At 38.0% G+C, this 24961-nt stretch overlaps 2 protein-coding genes across 2 annotated transcripts in view; both read right to left on the bottom strand.

Moving 5' to 3' along the window:
• Nucleotides 1-5634: 5634 nt before the first annotated feature.
• Nucleotides 5635-9881, bottom strand: LOC127411266 (eukaryotic translation initiation factor 2 subunit 1-like). Its single transcript, XM_051646705.1, has 8 exons — nt 9719-9881; nt 9171-9418; nt 9011-9090; nt 8711-8862; nt 8487-8593; nt 7580-7677; nt 7021-7164; nt 5635-6199 (listed from the first exon to the last, which is right to left on the bottom strand). The coding sequence occupies exons 2-8, from the start codon at nt 9409-9411 to the stop codon at nt 6074-6076; spliced, it is 948 nt and encodes a 315-aa protein (XP_051502665.1). The 5' UTR covers nt 9412-9418; nt 9719-9881; the 3' UTR covers nt 5635-6073.
• A 1066-nt stretch (nt 9882-10947) lies between these two features.
• LOC127411259 (protein PALS1-like) overlaps nt 10948-24961 on the bottom strand; it is a 58764-nt gene continuing 44750 nt past the window's right edge. The window contains exons 5-15 of the mRNA XM_051646691.1: nt 21507-21584; nt 21121-21270; nt 19842-20003; nt 19153-19230; nt 18864-19047; nt 18628-18699; nt 18272-18343; nt 15188-15355; nt 13885-14087; nt 13684-13794; nt 10948-13350 (exon numbers count right to left, since the gene is read on the bottom strand). Coding sequence (XP_051502651.1) covers nt 13174-13350; nt 13684-13794; nt 13885-14087; nt 15188-15355; nt 18272-18343; nt 18628-18699; nt 18864-19047; nt 19153-19230; nt 19842-20003; nt 21121-21270; nt 21507-21584 — 1455 coding nt within the window. The 3' untranslated portion in view covers nt 10948-13173. The remainder of the gene's footprint in view (nt 13351-13683; nt 13795-13884; nt 14088-15187; nt 15356-18271; nt 18344-18627; nt 18700-18863; nt 19048-19152; nt 19231-19841; nt 20004-21120; nt 21271-21506; nt 21585-24961) is intronic.

The following is a 24961-nucleotide window of genomic DNA, read 5'->3' as shown; positions in this document are numbered from 1 at the left end:
TGCAGAGCAGCAAGGTCCTGGAAGCAGACCATTACTACTGACTGACATGACAGTTCCTCTTCATAATGAATATTATCTAGCTGCAGCTATCGTAGATAACATTAAATAGGGCTGGATGTATTGGCAAGCTTTGTCCAAACAAGTGAGCGAAGGCTATATTTGGAACGCTGAACTAAAAGCACCCTGCTGAGAAAAACATCTTAGACCAGCATACATTTCCAAGCTGATTCGTGATGGTTTGGTACTGGCAGGGCTGCTGCTCCCTATATGCAGATTACGCAGTTAGCGTAGGCCACCAACCCTGGGGATACCATTTTACCCAAAAAAGTCCACTGGCTGCCCTTCCTCGCACATTATACGTTATTAAAGGACCCTGTCATGGAACAGGCTCCCCGTCAAACGATCGCCCCATTCAAAAACAAGGATGGCAAACTTTTTTCATATATTTTATATAACCTTTCGAATTAAGATGAATCATGTTGTAGCCAAGAATCTTTCAAACGGCAAAGAAACACCTTTCTAAGATGTCCAAACTTCATGGAGCTATGAAGAACCCTTTTTTGCATGCAGAGTGTACTACTGTAGCTAACCATCTGCAAAGTATATTGTTTGGTATAATACATATAGTATATACAATTACAATCAAATTATTTAGAAAAATTAGCTCTCACAAAAGCTAATAGAGGAGATTTCATTATACAAAAAAGGCCATGGCTACAAGTACATTTTCACTACAATTTCCAATAGACAAAGCTGGCAGCACCATTTGTACATTTACGAAAAAAATAGGGTACAACAGCAACCTTCCCGGGTGTGGAAGAAAGCAAAACTTCAACAAGGGAATTGTTGACTTAAATATTCAAGAAGGAATTTGAAAAGGCCTGTGGAGCCCTGGGAGAATGTTCTATGGACGTATGAGACTAAACTGGAACTGAGTTTTAGACCCATGGGTCAGCATTATGTCTGGAGCAAGAAAGGCAAGGCTTATGACAAGAACAACACCATCCCCACGGTCAAGCATGGAGGTCAGTCCTGTCATGGGGGTGTTTTGCTGCTGCAGGAACTGGTTACCCTGACTGTATAACTGGCACCATAGATTATTTATAGGGTATCAGGCCATTTTGGCAAAGAATGTGATGCATTCAGTGTGTAAAGTGAAGCTTTGTGATCACTGGTCTTTTCAGCAAGACAAAAATGCCAATGATACATCAAAGTTGTCCAAAGTCTGGTTCAGGGATGGGTCCTAGATTGACCTTGAATGGCCCTCTAAGTCCCACATTAAAAATCCTATTGAAAATCTTTGGAGGGATTTGAAGGAAGCAGTGGCAGCACAGAAACCAAAGAATGTCAATGAGCTGGACACTTTTGCTCATGACAAATATGTGTTAATATTTCAATAGAGAGGTTTCTGAAGCTTCAGAACACTTACCTAGAACATTTATTGGATGTTATAAAGGGTAAAGGATACTCCACAAATGACTGACTTTGGGGGTTGAATAATTTTGACATGACATTTGTGAAAAGAATAAGTTTTTATTATTATTATTATTATTATTATTTGAATTTAGAAAACAAGTCTTTGTTCTCAAAATCATTCAGATGTGTATTAAAAACTTACTTTGACTGTTTACTGAGGTTTTAGATAATATATACTGTATAAATACAATATATATGCCTTAAACTTATATTTACACATTATTTTTGTGGTGTTGCAAACAGAGCAAATGGGTTGAGCAAATCGGTTCCCATGGTTACTGAGACTTTGGTTCCCTCACTTGGTAGACTGGTGCAATGAAAGCCCATAAACTGACAATTATGTTTTTCCAAGACATATAAGAACATAATCCCTAAAAAATATTTGAATTACTTCTGTATGTACCATTAAACACAGTACAATGATGCAGTGCATGTGAAGAAAACTTTGTAGTTGTTGTTTTTCTCAAGTGAGCCTACCTAAAAAAATATTTAATCATGAGAAGTGTGTAATCATACAGAAGGGAAAAAAACTGTTTAATTAATATTAAAGGTGATAATGAAGGGATTATTTTTCCAAAACGATAAGCAAATGGCTCTTAATTATGGGTGCTGTCTCTCTCACTTTATGCAGCCTTTGATGCAGCAGTGACAAAAATAACCCCTCATTAGCAGTTAATAATGTTAACCTGACTGTGTGTGCAGTAATGGGGAACTAACTTGATTTTGCAACAAGAGATTGATTTCTTACAATTAAATGAACAGGTGCGATGCATGTAGAGTTTCAAAATTAAAGAGTTTTGAACAATCCCTTTAGTTTATTTTAAACAGACTTGATTTAAACTAAATAGTCCTATTTTCACACTTTTCCACACTTTCTGAGAAGGGCTCAACAGCTTTAGCTGTTAGGAATTAAAGTGCAAGAAAACTCAAAGCAACCTTCAACAGTTCAACCTTAAAATAAAGTTTTTCTTTCAGGTCTTCAGCACAAAGTGGGCATACAAGATATCAACAAATTTGAATGTAACAAATAATAGGCTACAAAATAATTTAAATATTCTTAAATAATACATAATATTAGTTTAGTTTCAAGAAAACTCTTGAAATATATAAAGGGATAGTTCATCCAAAAATGAAAATTCTTTCATCATCTACTTACACAAATGCCATCCCAGATGTGTTCTGAACACAAACCAGGATTTTTACAAGAGTATCTCAGCTCTGTTCGTCCATACAATGCAAGAGTGGCCAGAACTTTGAAGGTCCAAAAAGAAAATGAAGTCAGCATAAAAGTAATCCATAAGACTCCAGTGGCTAAATGAATGTCCCTTTTTCCCTATAAATCTCCACTTTCACATTCTTCTTTTGTTTATGGTGATTCACAGTCTTCATGCACATCGCCACCTACTGGGCAGGGAAGAGAATTTATAGTAAAAAAAAAAAGGCTTAAATATTGATCTGTTTCTCACCCACACTTATATCTCTTCTGAAGATTTGGATTAAACCACTGGAGTTGTATGAATTATTTTTATGCTGTCTTTATGTGCTTTGTGGAGCTTCAAGGTTCTGCCCACCATTCACTTGCATTGTATGGACCTACAGAGCTGAGATATTCTTCTAAAAATCTTTGTTTGTGTTCAGCAGAAGAAATTCATATACATCTGGGAGTAAATTTTGAATTTGAATTTTGGGGTGAACTCTCCCTTTAACTGTCAGTTTATGAGTCTAGTTACATTGGTGGTTTTGAACTGTAGGTGTCTTGTGCCAGTGGATATGCAGGTTCATGCCTTACTTCCATAAATATGCCCATGTGATCGCAGCAAAAAATTGCTCTAAGGGTCCAGGGTCTTATTTAGCCAAACACCTGCAGGAATACAATGAACACAGACAGATACATTAGGACTCCAGAGGGGACATCAGTAATGGAACTCCATAAACATCCTGTACTAAATCACTTCAACATAAAGTCATAAACTCTCAGAGCTGCCAGTTTATGATCAGATGAGAAATAATTTAAGAAAAAAAAAAGGGGGCTGACCTGACTTCACCTCATCAGGAACAAGTAGCCTTTGTTAGTGAGAGGAACCACCACCCACTGAGTGCACAACTCAAAGCCTCTATTTCCTCCTTCGTAGAGAAGATTTGTTTGAAAGTGGACTGTTTGATGACATCCACGTGAATATAGCATAGAGTTGTTTTTAAAACATTCAACAGAAAAATCTGTTACATTTTGTTGAAACAGAATTAAAAACCTGTGAGTAGAAGTAGACGGCGTGAGTGTCGAGCAGTATCATGTGCCATGAGCGGGTGAGAACTCAGTTTGAATCCTTCAAGCCGCTTCTCGCATGCCAAACACTGATACAATAGCGTCATCTTTTGGTAAGAAATGTAATTACACAAAGTAAATACAGGTGCATCTCAATAAATTAGAATGTCGTGGAAAAGTTCATTTATTTCAGTAATTCAACTCAAATTGTGAAACTCGTGTATTAAATAAATTCAGTGCACACAGACTGAAGTAGTTTAAGTCTTTGGTTCTTTTAATTGTGATGATTTTGGCTCACATTTAACAAAAACCCACCAATTCACTATCTCAAAAAATTAGAATACATCATAAGACCAATAAAAAAACATTTTTAGTGAATTGTTGGCCTTCTGGAAAGTATGTTCATTTACTGTATATGTACTCAATACTTGGTAGGGGCTCCTTTTGCTTTAATTACTGCCTCAATTCGGCGTGGCATGGAGGTGATCAGTTTGTGGCACTGCTGAGGTGGTATGGAAGCCCTGGTTTCTTTGACAGTGGCCTTCAGCTCATCTGCATTTTTTGGTCTCTTGTTTCTCATTTTCCTCTTGACAATACCCCATAGATTCTCTATGGGGTTCAGGTCTGGTGAGTTTGCTGGCCAGTCAAGCACACCAACACCATGGTCATTTAACCAACTTTTGGTGCTTTTGGCAGTGTGGGCAGGTGCCAAATCCTGCTGGAAAATGAAATCAGCATCTTTAAAAAGCTGGTCAGCAGAAGGAAGCATGAAGTGCTCCAAAATTTCTTGGTAAACGGGTGCAGTGACTTTGGTTTTCCAAAAAATACAATGGACCAACACCAGCAGATGACATTTCACCCCAAATCATCACAGACTGTGGAAACTTAACACTGGACTTCAAGCAACTTGGGCTATGAGCTTCTCCACCCTTCCTCCAGACTCTAGGACCTTGGTTTCCAAATGAAATACAAAACTTGCTCTCATCTGAAAAGAGGACTTTGGACCACTGGGCAACAGTCCAGTTCTTCTTCTCCTTAGCCCAGGTAAGACGCCTCTGACGTTGTCTGTGGTTCAGGAGTGGCTTAACAAGAGGAATACGACAACTGTAGCCAAATTCCTTGACACGTCTGTGTGTGGTGACTCTTGATGCCTTGACCCCAGCCTCAGTCCATTCCTTGTGAAGTTCACCCAAATTCTTGAATCGATTTTGCTTGACAATCATAAGGCTGCGGTTCTCTCGGTTGGTTGTGCATCTTTTTCCTCCACACTTTTTCCTTCCACTCAACTTTCTGTTAACATGCTTGGATACAGCACTCTGTGAACAGCCAGCTTCTTTGGCAATGAATGTCTGTGGCTTACCCTCCTTGTGAAGGGTGTCAATGATTGTCTTCTGGACAACTGTCAGATCAGCAGTCTTCCCCATGATTGTGTAGCCTAGTGAACCAAACTGAGAGACCATTTTGAAGGCTCAGGAAACCTTTGCAGGTGTTTTGAGTTGATTAGCTGATTGGCATGTCACCATATTCTAATTTGTTGAGATAGTGAATTGGTGGGTTTTTGTTAAATGTGAGCCAAAATCATCACAATTAAAAGAACCAAAGACTTAAACTACTTCAGTCTGTGTGCATTGAATTGATTTAATACACGAGTTTCACAATTTGAGTTGAATTACTGAAATAAATGAACTTTTCCACGACATTCTAATTTATTGAGATGCACCTGTATATAGGAAAGAATGACAAAGATATATGGGGCTGAGTTCAGAATTGCACACTACCATACAACTCTTACTATTTCTGCCATAGACACGAACTCTATCCGCGTTCATTGTATGGGGGGAAAATAAAATATAGAATAAGAATGTTTTTTTTTTTGTTGAAAAAATAAAACAAAATAAAAACAACTGCTTGTTTTTATTAGTTTAACATTCACAACAGATATGGGTTCTGATAAGCAGAAGTAAACTGGTTGGTTGCTTTCAGGTTTATTAAAAAATTTCCGAGGTTCCTGACAGTTGATCGTCCATCTTAAATGAGGCTTCGAGATAGAAAAACTTTAAACGATCACAATTATGAAATAGTTTTTGCATTATTATAGACTCAAAGCAAAATTTAAGTGGTCATGGTAGTAATTGCATCCCAAAAGTCATTAATCAAACGTCCATTAATGAAATCCTCTTCTTTTCCTCACAATCTGACCACTGTTATGGTTATTATTCAAGCAGCTCTTCCCATCAACTCTTTTTCAGTCCTTGTGTTATGACAAACTAACCGATGTAACTCTAAAGTCCCCTGAATGATTATGGCAATGCTGGTTTATTCTTTTTCATCAAGCTAGTCATCAGCTTTGGCCTCCATCTCCTCCGCATCATCGTCTCCATCCACCTCTGCATTCTCTCTCTCCAGTCGCTCTAACTGCCGAGCCAGTTCTGTCTCATCTGTGTCCGTTACGACTTTTGGCTGTGGTGGGACAGAATATTGGAACAAAACAAGGTCAGATACTACATAAACGAGAGAACACGATTTAAGCAACATACCGAACTATAGATTTAGTCAAGTATTACTCTTAAAGAGATAGTTCACCCAAAAATGAAAATTCTCTCATTATTTCCTCACCCTCATGCCATCCCAGATCTTTATGACTTTCTTCAGCAGAACACAAACAAATTTTTTTTTGAAGAATCTCTCAGCTCTGTAGGTCCACACAATGCAAGTGAATGGTGACCAGAACTTTGTAGCTCCAAAAAGCACATAAAGTCAGCATAAAAGTAATCCATATGACTCCAGTGGTTTAATCCATGTCTTCTGAAGGGATATTATAGGTGTGGATGAGAAACAGATCATTATTTAAGTCCTTTTTTTTTTTACTATAAATTCTCCTCCCTGCCCTGTAGGTGGTGATATGAACGACAATTGTGAATCGCCAAAACAAGAAGGTCAAAGAGAAAATGGCGATTGTTAGTAAAAAAGGAATTTAATATTGATGTGTTTCTAACTTACACCCATCCCTTGCTTCTGAAGATATAGATTAAACCACTGGAGTCGTTTGGATTACTTTTATGCTGCCTTTGTGCTTTTAGAGCTTCAAAGTTTTGAACCCTGTTGACTTGCATTGTGAGGACCTACAGAGCTCAAATATTCTTCTAAAAATCTGTTTGTGTTTAGCAGAAAAAAAAAGTCATACACATCTGAGATGGCATGAGGGTGAGTAAATGATGAGAGCACCTTCATTTTTGGGTGAACTATTCCTTTAAGAGAAAAACAGAGCCAAAATCAATCACCTCCATCTGAATGTTGAAGACACCTCTCTTCTCCTCAATCTTTTCTTTAATGACAGCCATGGCCTGATTGAGCACAGAAAGGCCTTCTGTACGCTCTAGTGTGGTTGTGGTCATAACATAGCGAGGAGGGGCAATCAAGTTGATCTGAAACAAAAGCAAAGTAATAGTGAGCAAGTCTGGATTTGTGTTAAAACTAAAAGACATATTTAAGTGCACTCAACTGCTTATTTTCTATGCATGCCTAAAACCACTAACATAACCAATATTTGGGCATGTAATTTGTCAAAACTCACACTTTACTATATCTGCGATTAAGGACAGATTGTGTTCATATTAACGGCGAACTATACCCCAGACCACCTTTTCAAGCGGAGTCAGGTGCGGTTCGCAGGTGTGCACCCGAGATCAGAAAACAGCATACACACCTTAACAAATTAATCTAAACAACCCAAACTTTGATGTCAAACAATCCCGGGTGCACACAACAACTTCTAGTGTGAAGCACCCTAAACTATAACAAATAGTATTGCATATTCCTTCAGATCAAAGGAGTTCTTACCTTGATTGGCATGGCCTCTGTTGAACATGTCAGCCCAGCCCGCAAAGCATCTTTGACTGCATCTATGCCTTCATAACCATAGCAAGCCACCTCAATGTCTGTTAATGAGAAAACACACACACACACACACACAAATTTAAAATTCAGAGGTAACTACTGATGGTGATACACAGATTATTTAAAGGGATAGTTCACCCAAAAGTGAAAATTCTACCATTTACTCACTCTCATGCCAACCCAGATGTGTATGACTTCCTTCTGTAGAATATAAATGAAGATTCTTAGAAAAATATCTCAGCAGTGTGGTTCCATTCAGTGCAAGTGAATGGTAGCCAAAACTTTGAAGCTCTAAAAAGTACATAAAGGCAGCATAAATGTAATCCATATGACTTCAGTGGTTAAATCCATGTCTTCTGAAGCGATATGATAGGTGTGTGTGAGAAACAGATCAATATTTACTAGAAATGATCCTCCCTGCCCAGTAGGTGATGATATGCACGAAGAATGTAAATCGCCAATAACAAAAGAAAAATGTGAACGTGAAAGTGGAAATTTCTCTTAAAAAAAGGACTTCAATATTGATCTGTTTCTCACCCACTCCTTTCAAATCACTTCTGAAGGTGGATTAAACCACTGGAGTCTTATGGATTACTTTTATGCTGTCTTTTTAGAGCTTCAAAGTTTTGGCTACCATTCACTTGCATTGAATGGAACCACACTGCTGAGATATTCTCCTAAAAATCTATGTTTGTGTTTAGCGGAAGAAATAAAGTCATACACATCTGAGATGGCATGAGGGTGAGTAAATGAGAGAATTTTCATTTTTGGATGAACTATCCCTTTAATATGTTTATTGATACAAGTTCCCAGTAAGTGCCAACTACAGAACTGATCGAAAGACTGGCACCTGCTCTTATTTTAACAGCTTGTGGAGTGAGTCGTCTGTTGATGTTATCAATCAGGACAGTCCTTTCCTCCTCTGTCAAATCCAGGCCATCTAAAATGGACGGATCTCTGCATAGAAACAATATTAAAAAAAAAATATGTAGTAGGACAGATGTACACAGTTTACAAAAACATTGTTGTTTTTGAAGATGGGTCAGAGTGGATGCAGAGTGGCATTTTACTTACGACACCGCCTGCTTAAAGGCATCATAAGCGCCATATCCTGCCCGCTTGTATTTCTCATCAAACACCCAGGCTGTTCGCTGGTACAGACTCTCTAGCTCCTCATCTTTGGAGTACTCTAAAACTTCAGCTACATGCCTCAAAATGCTGTACACCTACAACACAAACACTATCTATAAGATCATTTGCCAAACTTCACAACCAAGCCATGGATATTGATGCCAAGAGGTGGTCCAAGGAAATTTGCTATTCCATACACAAAATTGAAATCTTTCAGCAATGCGGTACTTGCGAGACGCTTACGGTTTTAGATTTTGTGAACTTGTCTTCGCATTTAATGGCCTCTTCTGGTGACACTCTTCGTTTGGATAAATCAATGTAGCCTGGGGAAACATGGACATCACAGGTTAAATAAAGCAACAGAAGAAACTATCAAGAAAAATTAAATCTCAGCAATCCACACCTTTCTCCTTGTCCACACGAATGACCACCACACATTCGTTTCGGCCGATCCGGATGAGTTTGTTGATGGATCTAATCCGTCGTCTGGAGAGCTCGCTGAGCAGGATCATGCCCTCGATGTTGTTGTACTCTAACAGACACACATAAGCACCCATCTCTGCTATGGATCTTACATTGACCATAACCACATCTTCCACCTCTGGAAATCTGTGCTGGTAGAATCTACAGCTGAGTCCGGGCATCTTGAACCTAAAAACAAAAACAAAGAGTGTTTCAAAACCTGTGATCATGATCAGCATGCCCCAAAATGCTCTCTAGATAGGCAGCCAGGCACTAGCCTGAGATCTCAATAGTGTATTATCAAATGAGACAACTCATCAGTTAAACAGCTACCTAAACACAAAACGGTGTAATGTCTTCTGCAAATAATTTCAGGCTTGACGCATAAAAACAAGGCATCATCATCATCATCATCAACTAACTGTCGTGAATGATACCTAATAGAACTCACTTCTTGCATCTAAAACAAGAATGAGCTCTTTCACTTACCAATATATTCGACAACTGTTTATTGGAGTTCAGTTTTAGTGATTTAATTTATTATAGGAATCCAAGTGCAACAATCAAAAGAGGAGGTATAACTGAAACTGAACACTGGTTTTACAGCTATTTCATCAACATGTTACACTTCCGGAAGCGGAAGTTGGTCTTTCTTTACTATTTTGAATGACCTCTGTCAGTGCTGAAGTGCTCTACATTGCCATCTACTGATCCGAAGCTCTTTATGAGTTTCTTCTTTTTCCCTTCTTCTTTTTTCACCACTTCAAATTATTAATATTTGGCTAATAGGACTATGTATTGAGAGTGTTTTACGGATGATTCTGAAGCATGCATATTTTAACTTGTTTGTACTTCTCCATAATCATTCTCATTTGATTATCATCCATGTAGTACAGCAATGGTCATCTACCCCACCCCAATTTAACAGCGCAAAGTAAAGCCTGCACAACAAATTATGCAAAAACCTTTACAAGAGGCAGAGCGCTTTTAAAATTTGTTAAAGTGTGACTCTTATAAAGGGATAGTTCGCCCAAAAATGAAAAATTCTCTCATCATTTATTCACCCTCATGCCATCCCAGATGTGTATGACTTTCTTTCTTCTGCTGAACACAAAGATTTTTAGAAGAATATCTCAACTCTGTGGGTCCATACAATGCAAGTGAATGATGACTAGAATTTTGAAGCTCCAAAAAGTATATAAAGTCAGTATTAAAGTAATCCATAAGACTGATATGGTTAAATCCATGTCTTCAGAAGTGATATGATAGGTGTAGGTGAGAAACAGATCAATATTTAAGTCCTTTTTCACAATAAATTATCTTCCCTGCCCAGTAGAAGGCGATACGCACAAATAATGTGAATCACCAAAAACGAAAGAAGAAAGTGAAAGTGAAAGTGGAGATTTATAGCAATTTAGATTTAGAGCTTCAAAATTCTAGCCATCATTCACTTTGAATGGACTTACAAAGTTGAGATATTCTTCTAAAAATCTTTGTTTATGTTCAGTTGAAGAAAGAAAGTCATACACATCTGGGATGGCATGAGGGTGAGAAAATAAGAGAATTTACATTTTTGGGTGAACTATCCCTTTAAGGACCTGCTGAGATATTCTTCTAAAAATCTTTGTCCTACTGAAGAAAGTTAAACACATCTGGGATGGCATGAGGGTGAGTAAATGATGAGAGAATACACAGAGAAAGAGAAAAAAGACAAACGCTCTATTAATCTGGACTTTAATTCACTTAGGTAATTCAAACAAAAACAGTTGAGAAGGAAATGTGATTCTTTTACATTCATTAATTCTACTTTCTGTTCACTAGCGTGTAACTAGGTCACATGAGACTGAGGTGATGCACAGCAGGTTACTGGCTCAGTCCACACTCAGAACAGAAACCAAACTGTAGTGCACAAGAGTAAAAGCTTAAGGATGAGTTTTCTAAGCGGCTGATCTATTCTGTACATTAAACAAAATATATTTAGGTTGTTTACCAAATACACATTATCTTGAAAAACAAAAACAAAACAACAACAGTAAAAACAGTTTTTCAAAACAAATCTCTCAGCTGTTTTCAGTGTGCGCTTGAATCAGTTATAGAGAGAATACTTGTCTGCAAAAAGGGTTGTTTTCAATCATGCACACTCTCACTGAGCTTTCTATCAATCATGATCAAGCGTTCCCTACTTCTAGTATTTGCTCTCATGGGCAAATCACAGAAATCATGCATTCACAAGCATACGCTCACATATGACTTCAACATGGACCTGATGTTTCACAATTTTGATCACTAAAAGTAATGGAAAACTAATAAGTGAATCTCATTAAAATGTGAAAATCTCCTGAAATGTTTGAATCACATTTCACCCCAAAATCAAATGGAAAAATAGTAAAATAAAAAAAATATATATATATATTAAAAAAAAAATTGCCATAAAGAAATTGAAGCATATTTTTAGGACAATTAAGACTGTGACAATTTCCATGGCAATTAAGCACATTTTCTTAATACCACAATGCATCTAGATGTTTAACTTTTGAGTTTGTTTGTAATTCTAATTATCCTCAAAAGGTGATTTTCATCAGATTCTTACTGTAATGCAGTCATTTCTTACTGATTTTTATTTAAATCGGCAGTGCATCAAATACTACCATGATAATTAAATCTTTTTTTAATTTTTTTTTTTATTACAGTGATGAGACTTATGGCAGAAAATGTGCTCGTCTGTCATGAAAATCTCTCAATACCAAAAATCCTAGTCCAAAAAATAGGCTTTGTTTTCTTTAAACAAAACTAATTTCTTTCTTTTGATTTTGGGGTGAAAAATGACCCAGAAATGTTCTTGACAGGTTTCATGAGATTCACCCTAATAATAGAGCACAACCACTGCTTGCTCAAGTTGAAAGCTTATGGGTAAAAATACAACAATCTTCCAATCCAATTAAAGGAATATCACTTGATCAAAGAAACATAATTTTAAGTTATGCATAAGCATTGACTAAGACTAGGCCGTGGCAATGCTCAGATCGTGAACCTCACTGTATTGCTCCCAAACACTGTTTACAATACTGGTTACACTTCTGAGTGCTGGAAGTGCATGTGAATACCGAGACAAGAACACAGGAGTCGCACTGAGCCAATTACAAGTAGCTCTTATTATAGACTTGGCCTTGCAAACTCTTAAAACAACATTTAACCTGAAGTTTAACTATTAAACTCTGTCATAATCACAGTGTTGGTTGCCATAGGAACACAGAGGCAGCGCTGCAGGGATTGAAGGCAGAGGCTTCGGGTTCTGTTGCAGTCACTTCAACATTCATCCCATTTGGTGTCTTGGAAGCTTGGAAGAGTTGTTCAAATGTGACGGACACCGAACTTACTGCTGGGTATCCTTGAAACATTATACATCAGATGTTTAAGGTGATGAAGGAGAGAATAATAAAGAGTACAAACATTTTGTCCGCTAATGAGGGAGTCTAAACTCTTGTGCAGTTTTGGAGCACAGATATCTCCCCATTGGGCTTTTAAAAGAGTTGCTTTCTCACAATTCAAACCTATCCCGATGTTTCTCTTTTTTAAAATTACATACAGAATATTTACATTCATAAATAGTTATCAAAAGCAGTATAGAAGCCCTAATTCTACTGCTGCACCAAGTGCTGGTAACTCTCTTACAGGTCTCTGGAATGTGGGTAATTGGACTCAAATACACACCATGATCAAACATATTATGACATAAAAACTAATTTCCCCAGCCTGTTGACAGCACAGTGCAGACAGACACTTCTGTCCAGGTCTGAGGTGGCGTAGCGTCCTTATCTTTAATAGAGTGTTGAATTATTGTAGTGTAAAAACATGGCCTTAGAGTCTGCCACAGGAACCCGAGTGTGAGAGATTCTTCATTTACACCCATCTGTTGATGGGTCAGTCTCCGAGTGGGTTTCATCTCAGCGCAGCCAGGATGAAGGGACCCACTGAGGTTCAGTGTCTAGTTTATTGATGAGGCGGAGAAGCTCCTGGTAGGCTTTGTCCAAGTCAGTGTTCACGATGGCAGCGTCAAACAGGTGGCCGTAGTTCTGCTCCATCTCCCGAGCCTTCTCAATGATGTCTCTCAGCTCCTCAGGCTGACACATGAGAGAAGAACAAGCAAGGTGTAAGACTATATGGTGAAAACAGGAATGGATTTGTAGTCGAACACCATACCTAACCAGATACAAGTAATTTTATGGTGGCTTGATCTCCATTTTAGTCCAGAGTTTGGGGTGGGAAAATCTGTTTGTCTGACCAAATGAAGATGAGGGGCATGTCTGGGTTTAAAAACAATTATTATTTTTTCAATTCTGTTTAGTCACTTTCAGTAAGGACAAACAAATGATTTCATGCTCTAAAGTTGTCACGTCGCACCTGGTTAAAAAAAAAAAAATCTGTAAGACATGGTGCTGAAGGATACATTTTACCTTTGGGTTTTTGTTGTCTTTTGCTAAAAGGGCCCTCAATCGTTCCTGTGACGGGGGAGCGATGAAGATGATGTAGGGCTTGAGGTCTGAGCTGCGCAACACCTTTAAAGACTTAAGGGAGACAAGACAATAGTTATTAGTGAGCATTTATTGCCTCATTACATTTCAAAAACCACTCACCACGCTCTGTCTCTCTCTCACCTGACTGTGCACACACAAGAGGCAAATTTTGCCAGTGTTGATGACCTGTCGGACCGAGTCGGAACTAGTGCCGTAGAGGTTCTTCTCAAACTCTCCAGACTCTATGAACTTCCCTGCCACAGAGTCCATGTCAAAGACCTGACGGGACACAAAATGGTAGTCGCGACCGCTCATCTCGTTATCACGGCGGTTTCGTGTGGTGTCTGTGACAGAGAGAGGTTCTTGTTTAGGACATTATAGAAGAAAATCTGCAGACAAACTTTTCTGAATTAAGAAAAAGTGCTGCATATTAGGCATGTGACTGTATTCAGTTGGTAAATAACATGCACGATATTGTTATCGTGGGCACTTCAAAATACCTTAAATAATTCAAGAAAACCTTTTGGCCAAATTGTTTTAATTTTTTCTGATCGCACAGTAGTTTTTATTCCATCAACGAATCGAGATTTACAACCCTGTGTTTATGTGGCACAAATGACACATGGGCACTCTGATGTAAACGAACCAGTGTGGATGAGATACGTAGCTAATGCAGGAACGCAGCCGACCCTTTATCCGCCTTCTAAAAGGGTTAAGTTGTATGTGTGGAAATATTTTGGGTTCCATTAAAATGCAGAGGGATTGTTGGTTGGAGATGGTTTCCCTTTGAGTAAAAAAACGTGGCAGAAAAGTGGCAGAGAAATACAGGAACACCAACATGAACTTGCAGTTATGAAATTTGTAGCTAGCGCCTTGCTATTTATTAGCAACTGGCTTGCGATCCAAAAAACCAGTGGGGAAAAAAAACATGCATACTATTGTTGTAGCTTAGTAGCTGGCTTGATAAAAATGTGTCTAGCTTTACTTTAACAATAGCCTCAACAAAACAAGGTCTGTACTGATCTGTAATGATCAGTGGCCCTGTGGCATAATGACCATTTAAATATTAAGACATCAACTAAATGTTATATTTGGCTATGTATCTATGGTGTTGATGGTAGTTTTTTAAACATTCAGGGTGCTTTTCAAAGTTCTTTGTTATCTGTTAATTTAAAGGCCATTCTGGTATTGAAAAGGTGATTAAACTTGTTATTAAGAAAACAAAAATAAAGTTTGTTTATAGTTCAACCCGTTTTTGTAATTCAGTACCGTGATAATACCGTATATACCGTGATAAAAGCTTGAGCAATTATCATGATGTGAAAATGCTGTACCGTCACATGCCTAAAAGAAGGGGATACAATAAGAAGAAATGGATTTTGACAGAAGTTGTCACATTGGGTGATGTGCACGCCATCTTCACAAGGCAGTTTTTGACACTTACGAGGGACAGCGCCAGCAAACCTGTCTGGCTCATTGGAGAGGAGTCTTTGTCTGAGCTCATTCTGCCCACAGTTGGGTGGGCCAATTAGAGCAATCGGCCGCTTGCGATTGGCTGGCTGGTGGTACAGTGCCATTTCTTCATATGTGAGAATCTCTTCATTATCAAAGTCTGCAGGGCAGAGCAAAAAAAAAAAAAAAAAAAAAAGAGAGGAGTGTTCAGGGTCTACTGTGTGAAAAATGTGTATACTCCTGAAGTAGAGGTGGTGTAGTAGAGTGGTTAAAAGATCTGAGCTATTAAAAAAAAAGGTTCAAACACAAGGTACGGATGCACCAATCAATCGGACACTAATTGCCATTAGCTAATCTTCATCTTAAATCTGTGATTGGCCGATCGTGCTTAGATTCAGGGCAGATCTTTTTTGCAGCATGCACAAAATCACACACACTGCTACTCTAACAAATGAGCACTTGCTCAGCCCTTGATCATGACATTGTGGCCACTGGAGGGTGAATTATTGGCAATTCTAAGCATTTGTGAACTTTCAGACATGTAATTCAGATGCCACCTTGTTTTAAAAAGGTGAATTAAATGTATGAATATTAAAGTGCCCATTTTCAGGAGTCATTACAGTAATTCTGGAAGTAAAATTTAATTGACCCTTTGCTAAGCCCCACCTTAAAAGCATTTCTGACTAATCATGTTTTAGCAACTGTTGCCCCACCACCATTACTCTGACAAGCATTTGCCTTTTTACAATGAGAGCCTACTGGACTAATGTGTGTGTTTGAGTAGTTTTAAGAGGGATTTTATCGAAATGATCCACAAAATGTAAAAAACATTGTTGCTGGGTCACTTGTAACAGTGACGAGGCACATAGAGAGGATCCACACAGTGTTTTTTTTTTCTTGTAAAAAAATCTTTAAATACATATTGAGAAGAGCATGCTATGGATTAAAGTGTGTCATCCCTCATTCCCAATTGAGCATGTATATCATCATTGAGGACACCTACATTTCCTCCAAAGTAAATTAAAGCAAACAACTTAACAGTTCATTTTCGTATTGATTCAGGTCTTAGTAAAGGTGAATAAAGAGTTCACAGCACCAAAATGAGTGTGTTGTAAGATGTTATAAGCAGTTCTTTTCACTTACACTAATGTTATAAGGTTTGTAATCGCTATCAAGTGACGCATTTCTCTTTTTATGTGACTGTGATGATCGTTTGCCTCTATTCTGATTCACAGTCTGGACAGTTTTCAATCAAATTACTGACTAAAGACAGTTTGAGCGAATATGCACGCTTTCAGTTTCACTCCTTCCAACATACCTCCAATACAGTGTCATCGAACATGCGCGATCTCAATCTTTCATCATTCACTCATCCCAGCGCTATTTTGTAAGAACCCTGACTTAAATCATATTACATTATATTTGTCACAATACCACTTATAACAGCAATACCAGTTTAAACTTCAATAACGGCACAGTGTCTTCATGCAGTTTCTTAAATAGTGAGTTGTCTTACAACAAAACGCCAAAGACAGTAAACAAATCATAGATACTAATGATTTCTCACTGGAGCGGTTTTGGAGCTTGTAGTGGATATATCTCTCTTATTTTTGAACATATCTCTGCTGTGTGTGATGCTCTCATGGTGTTAACTGGTTGCCAGTATGTCACAATGATCTTTGATAGTGAATAAATAATAACTGTTTTGTATTTAAATAAATGTTAGCATTTCACAATTAGTGTAAATTAAATTACATTTTACACTGTTTTGGGTATACACAAATAACTGCAGCATACAACTCGAAGTGTGGCAGGGAGCACTTAAAAAATTATTATCTGTGATTTGACTGGTATTGGCCATCATATCGTCCTCAAATTTCCTAATCAGTGCACTACTACAACAAGGAGCGATCCATGAGCTATCACCACAGAGCCTAGAGCAAGGCACTTAACCTCATTTTGCTCCAGGGGGATTGTCCCTGTATTAAGTGTACTGTTAATCACTTTAGATAAAGGCATCTGCTGAATGACTACTTGCTGAATTATTTAGAAGCCTCTGATAAAACTGGAACATCGCATTTGTCTTTTCAAAAGAATAATGTTAAATCAATGCCAAAACATAAAAATAAAAATAAGTACACAGAAAGGAGGGAGAATTGCTTTAGTGCTGGTTAGGGATGAGCAAAACTACATATTTTCAATATTGACTCAATGCGGTTCAACACTTCCAAGGACCAAAGAGGACATTAAGGCAGCATAAAAGTAATCCATACGACTCTAGTTAAATCCATGTCTTCTGAAGCGATATGATCGGTTTTGGGTGAGAACCAGACCAAAATGTAACTCCTTTTTCACTCACTCAAAACTGATCATATGGCTTAAACCAAAAGACATGGATTAAACCACTGGAGTTGTCTGGATTTTGTCGTATCAAGTTTTGAGTTTGAGAAGGCATAAGGCTGAGAAAATGATGAAAGAATTTTATATTTTGGTGAACTATTTCTTTAAGGAAGCACTTTATAATTATGCGGGGTTAATTAGGCTAATTTCAGTTAACCGCATTTCTTTAGGGGTAATTACAAAAGACGCTTTCTTGTTTTCAAAAACAGCTACACGCAACGCAACATAATGGAATAGAATTCTGGGGCTTTGAGATAAGTTTTTAACTTGACATGGAAAATGCAACACTTTTGGCAGAACTCTCTCTCAAAAAAAAAAAACAGTGTGAGACATGTCACAACAGCTACAGACATTCATCTGAAAGTAGTGGGGCATGAAAAGGGATTAAATTAAAGATCCTTTCCGAAAGGGTTTAACAGCGCAAACTGTGTAAAAGTTGAAGCACAGCATGTTAGCACACTAATCAAATCGTGCTGCTACAAATTTCGAAACAAAAAATCTAGTTGGTTGCTGGATGACTAATCAAACATCGTGACCCATCCCTACCCTAGTGCTGGTGTTGAAAAAAAAAAAATGACCTTGAACCTTCAAAAGGGGTTAAAGACCCCTTTAACCTGACTGGCACATTTTCACTCAGATGATCACTCTGAGAAGCAAAAACACTTGTTTGACTCACCATCATTTTTGTTAGCATTGTATTGCATCTTCTTTCGCTTCTTCTTGTTCTTTTTTGCACACCAAAGTTTTCCTGATATGAAACAAGATTAGTGTTACCAAGAATCAAAAGTTAAACTATTGTGCACCCAAGTGTTTGTGAGTGTGTTCATGCACTGAAACGAAGCATAGGTCTCTGCAGAACAAAAATGGATATTTCCAAATCAGTGGGCGTTTTCAAACAGGGATGGGCATTTTTCAAATATCCAATGAAAGTAGGGAATCTCTATATAGTAGGCAAATCAAGTAGAGGCTGAAACTGATTGGGAAACTCCCATTTTTGTTCTGCAGAGACACCAGTCTCTCTGCAACCCTCACCCGATTTCTCAGGCTCTTTATCCTCCTCTATGGTTTGCTTCATTGCCTCTCTCTGCTGCTGGAAGCTTTTGCCTGGATAATGAGACAAAAAGGACATCTAAATGTGAAAGCTACAGTCATACATTTCAAAGAGTCAAAACCTTTAAAAGTCAAAACCTATGGAATATATCAACATAAACAAAAAAAAAAAAAACTAAGTGCAAAATAGTGTTATTGAAGCCTGTGTGCTACAATACCAGGGACCAGGCCAGCGAGAGGTTGGTTGTCTTCATCCCCATCTCTGTAGGCCTGCCACCAGTTGGGGTCGTCTTGGCTGATGATGTGGAGGATATCTCCCTTCTGAAAGCAAAGACCAAGCTCTCTACATGGTACATAGGGGTCATCTGAAGGGTCGTAGTCAAAATGTGCTTTCACATGCACCTGAGTGGAGAAATGTGAGATTATTTATTTACTGACTTTATTGCATGAATGTAACAAACATTTTATGTATTAATTCATGAGCAGAGTTTAGATTGATAGCCTCACCACTGTCTCTTTAATGGGAGGTGGTTTGATCTGTGGGCTGGGGATCAGAACGAAGGTCAGTACACCATGCATATCCGCCTGTGAATACGAATCATACATCTATTTACATCTCGCTTACACAGCCTCACTGTATTCATATATTTTGTTCTCTCACTAATTACACCCTCCTTTTATCTTATTTCTTCCTTTGACGTACAGCGGTGTCTAAAAGTCAGAGACTACTAGTGCTATTTTTTCTACTTCATCCAAAATGTTTCATAACAAATTGTATTATCAGCATAATAATTTAAGTGAAAAGATGAAATGAAAAATTTACATGAACTTCAGAATTTCTGAATATTTGGAATGTCCCCCTTTTGCTTTAATAACAGTATTGAGCTGGTATGGAATCCACAACTTTGTACAAAACTTGATCCATATCAAGTCTGAATGATTTGAAAATTTTCCAAAGAGCATCTTGAATGCTTCAATGGAAACAAGGAAATCTGAACTTTTGCGCAACATTAATACAATCAATGTCACAAATTTGCTTATATTACCTAGACATAGACCTAGAAATAGCACAGAATCTTAAATATTTCTTAATTTTTCACTATAATGTTTCTTTAATTGAAAGTTTTCAAAATCCTAGAACTTTGTTTATATCTCAGACTTTTGGACCCCACTGTAATTCCCTCTCTTTCTCTTACCAGTATGTCGAAGACCTCGTTGACGTCTTTGCCGCGGATCTCCACACCATTGATCTCCAGTATCTCATCTCCTTCATGCAGCAAGCAACTGCGTTCTGCCGCCCCTCCTTTTACAATGCGGCTGATGATCACGCTGTCCATGTCGTTTCTCACAGTTGCTCCCTAAACAAATAACAGTTGAAGACCCCGTGAATTCACTTGATGGGTTTTCTTTCATGTGTTGAATCATTCCCTAATGAAACAGGAAGTTTGAGCAGGACCTATTAAAGAGCCCATCATCTTTTTAAAAACATTTTTTTAGTAGGCTTTAGTTATGTCACAGCTAAGCACCATGATTTGCTACTTGCTAGTCGGTTGCAGGGGGTGGGGTATTCTCATTCTAGAGAAGAATTTGATTGGAACAAATCTGTTTAGTGCAAGATGAGTCAAACATTTTTGGTCAGTTTTTCCAGATATATGCTTAAAGGAATAATCCAGGTTCAATACAAATTAAGCTCAATCGACAGCATTTGTGGCATAATGTTGATTACCACAAAAAATAATTTTGACTCGTCCCTCCTTAAAACAAAAAAATAAAATAAATAAATAAAAAATCTGTTACAGTGAGACACTTACAATGGAAGTGAATGTGGCCAAGTTTTGGAGGTTTTGAAGGTAGAAATTTGAAGCTTATAATTTTATAAAAGCACTTACATTAATTCTTCTGTTAAAACTCATGTATTATTTGAGCTGTAACTTTGTTTAAATTGTCATTTTTACAGTCATTTTAGGGTTTGTTTATTATATTGTCATGGCAACAAATTTGTAAAATTGGCTATAACGTTACACAGAAAAGGTTTGTAAGTGATTTTATCACACTAAAAATATTTTTCCATGCATATTGCTTATGTCTTGAGGCTATACTTCTGAAAAAGTGAGTATTTTAACATAAAAAATTAGCCCCATTCACTTCCACTGTAAGTGCCTCATTGCAACCCAGATTTGCTTTTTTTTTTTTTTTTTTTTTTAAGGAAGGGCGAGTCAAAATACATTTTGTGGTAATCAATAATATGCCACAAATGCTGTCGATTGAGCTTAACTTGTATTGAACCCAGAATATTCCTTTAAAGTTAATTTTGTCAATGTTTAAGAGTACATCAGCATTTATACCACAAAGCTAACACAGATGGCCTAAGACAAAACTCTCATTTTGATTTAATTGGGTTTTAAGCTAAAATACAGGTCAAGTGTGAAGATTCAAATAATATAGTGAGGTAAAACAGTGAAATGCCGTTCTCACCAGTGGGATGTCCTTGGACTTTTCAATCCGCACAATCTTGACGGTCTCCCCGCCCCACTGGGTAACAGTCTCACTTGCATTGACTGATGGCGCAAGAGGCTCCAGCAGCATCTCTTGTTCAGCCACGCTGTCATGGGCCATCATAAGAGCCTGGAGGATACATATACAGAGATGATGAGCAGTTACAACCAGGATGAAAGCAACTGAGTTCTGAGATGGACTGCTAGAGAGAAGGGTCAGAGTAGCCATGTGTCTGATCTTAACATCTAGTAAGAGATCAAAGCTCTTAAGCTGTTGGACAGGGACTGTGATCACAACTGTGGGCAACAGGGACAGACTATGTGTGTGTGTGTGTGTGTGTGTGTGTGTGTAAAATTAAAACACACCTGCACATGAGGAGTCGTGAGCAGAGTGCTTAGCTCCAATCCCTCCTTCTGTGAGCTGTTGTGCAGCATGGCCTGGATCTGTGAGGATAGTGTTATTTGGGTCAAATAAGGTCAATACAGCAACACTACTACAATTAGCATGCTCAGTTTTCAAAATAGAACTAAGAGGAGGAGTATACTGCTAAATTTTAATGCCCCACCTTTGAGAAAAGTTGCATTTGATGATATATACTTATGTGAAAACTCATGAATAGTGATTTCACAAATATATTAAAGGGATAGTTCATCCAAAAAATGAAAATTCTCATTTACTCCCCTTCATGCCATCAAGTATCTCAGCTATGTTGGTCCATTCAAATGGAAGTGAACGGTGGCCAGAACTCTGAAAGTTCAAAAAGCACATCAAAGCAGCATAAAAGTAGTCCATACTCAAGTGGTTAAATCCATGTCTTTAGAAGTAATATGATAGGTGTGGGTGAGAAACAGATCAATGTTTAAGTCCTTTAACTATAAATCTCCGCCTTTTACCAGCCCCAACCACTAGGATGGCGATATGCATGAACAATGTGAATGGGGGGGGAAATAGAAGAATGTAAAAGTGAAAGTAGAGATTTACAGTAGAAAAGGACTTAAATATTGTTTCTCACCCACACCTATTATATAACTTCTGAACATATATATTTAACCACTGGACTCATTTGGATTACTTTTATTCTGCCTTTATGTGCTTTTTGGACCTTCATAGTTCTGGCCACCATTCACTTGCATTGAATGGACCAACAGAGCCGAGATTTCCTTCTAAAAATCATCTGGGATGGCATGATGGCATGTTGGTGAGTAAATGATGAGATAATTGTCATTTTTGGGTGAACTATACCTTTAAAGACAACAAGAAATCTAAATTGGCGGGCCTGGGTAGCTCAGTGGTAAAATACGCTGGCTACCACCCCTGGAGTTCGCTAGCTCGCTAGTTCGAATCCCAGGGCGTGCTGAGTGACTCCAGCCAGGTCTCTTAGGCAACCAAATTGGCTCGATTGCTAGGGAGGGTAGAGTCACATGGGGTAAACTCCTTGAGGTCGCTATAATGTGGGGTGTTCTCAGTGGGGCGCGTGGCGAGTTGAGCGTGGTTGCCGCGGTAGATGGCGTGAAGCCTCCACACGCGCTATGTCTCCGTGGCAACGCGCTCAACAAGCCACGTGATAAGATGCACGGGTTGACGGTCTCAGACACGGAGGCAACTGGGATTCGTCCTCCGCCACCCGGACTGAGGCGAATCACTACACAACCACGAAGACTTAAAAGCACATTGGGAATTGGGCATTCCAAATTGAAAAAAAAAAAATAATAATAATCTAAATTGACCCCATTCACTTTCTTAAAAGGGCGCTCAGTATTTTTACATTAAAAGGGTTTAACACAAAGAAATGAAGTCATTTTGAGAGATAGAAAATTCTTGTACACTCATGAGATGCACATTCCAGTGATATCAGTCACCTAATAAAAGCATAAAATTACCTAATTATTTTTTAATTAGTTTTATTTTACATGATACATGTGAACATTATTCAAAAAAAATAAAAAATAAAAAATAAAAAAAAAAGAAAAAAGAAAAATAATTTTGTTTAAAGCCATTCTTAAATTCAAATGTGCAAACAATCTCTCCCTACTGTTTCTGTCCTATGAGATAACATCATGGCACACTCCTAAAATGGAATGGGAAATTATCCAAATGCATAACACTGATTGAGAGGGGTACAGAGGAAATGATGCCATTTAGTTTCAGGTTGTCCCAAATTGTACAAGAAAGCAGAATGAAGGATTTCTGTCCTCTTTTTTCTCCTTCACGTTTTTGTAGACACAAAGCACAGCCATGTGTGATGGGGTCAGGGCAATTGGGTGAGACTTGGAGAGGTTTTGGAAAAGATCTCACAGTTAGTCAGTTTAATCTACCATGCTCAAATCAGTTACTGATGGACCAGGTGGAAAGGGCCATTTTTGGAGAACTTTGGCAATACAGTATTTATGAAAAGATGATCATTTAAGGGGATAATGTTTACGATCTTGATAAAATCTGGATTGAGATGTGGCTACATTCGAATAGGCATTTCACACAGGGTCTTTTAACCTGTACCCATGAGAGAGAGTATTACTGTGAGAGCAGAGTACAGGTCAGTAGATTTGGGACTTAATGAATGCAGAGGACAGAGCGGCTCTCTGTCTGGTATTGTCCAGCACAGAGTGAGAGAACAAAAAACAACAACCACGAGTTTATCAGCCTCTCATTAGCACTTCACACAACAATAACTCCAACTAAAGAGCCTTTTCATTAGTGCAAATGCTCACACGGTCAATCATTTGAACAGCTTTAAACATCTTAGCTTCAAAACTGTTTTGAATGAAGTGTACTAAAGATATATGATAATGTAAAGACATATGGATATTAAATATACAGTCATTTCAGGAACTGCACTGAAGAGATCTTAAGTCAGTTTTAGCAGTAGGACGGAATGGTATATACAGGCCGCATTTAGACTGTCAACCAATCCCGACTGTTACAACAGTATCTGGCACAGATGCGATATTGTTGCTCGTAAACAGCAAACACGTGAGATCAGACTATTCACAGCCGCTTTAGGCAACTTTCACATGTGATACTAAATCAGATATCTGGTGATCTGACTTTTATCATAACACTTCTTTAATTTCTTAACTGGTTGTTACATTCAACAGGTAGGTCTGCTTTAAAATCCTCGCTCAGGTAAAGTTGGTGAAAGCAATGAGAATTCCTACATGCGAAACATGGAGTTCTGTCAGTGGAGCCAATACGAAGTTATCGGTCTAACAAATGTGTGGGGTCATTTTAATTACTTTGTCAACCCCTTCAGATATTCCAAAGAACAAAGGTATAATATCATAAATAATGCCATATTATTATTCAACATATAGACGTGTACATGTTAAACTCATATGAGGACAACTGCTAAAAAATATATTAAAAAAAGCGATCTAAATTGGGCCAGGTAGAGCTGTTGTCAGCCTAGCACCATTTGTTGTTGTATTCATGTAAAAATAATTGTATATGTCTACAATGAATGAGCCAGAAAATAGTGTAATCTCCCTATTATTAGAGTAAGGAGCTGACGGGTGGAGATGTGTTACCTACTAACTTCATTAATGCTCTATTAACTAAGCACTTGTTGATACCTACATCAGACATCCACGTAGGAATGCATATAGATCACCATTGCACAATCAGTGACTGTATTACTATAATATTGAACTGAATTTCCCCTCTGTTCTTTGACAAAATCATTTAAACACAACAAGAAGCATTTTACATGAACAGCCACAATATTATTTTGAGTCCTTCCATGAAAACACTCTATTCCAGTTTGAACAGTTTATTGCTAAGTGGCTTTAATGGCACAAAAGCAAATGTTCCCCCGTTAGCTGGG

Source organism: Myxocyprinus asiaticus, chromosome 20 (genome assembly GCF_019703515.2).
Source record: "Myxocyprinus asiaticus isolate MX2 ecotype Aquarium Trade chromosome 20, UBuf_Myxa_2, whole genome shotgun sequence".
Taxonomy (NCBI): Eukaryota; Metazoa; Chordata; class Actinopteri; order Cypriniformes; family Catostomidae; genus Myxocyprinus; species Myxocyprinus asiaticus.
Note: the sequence above shows the minus strand (reverse complement) of the source record. Positions and strands in the feature narration are given on the sequence as shown.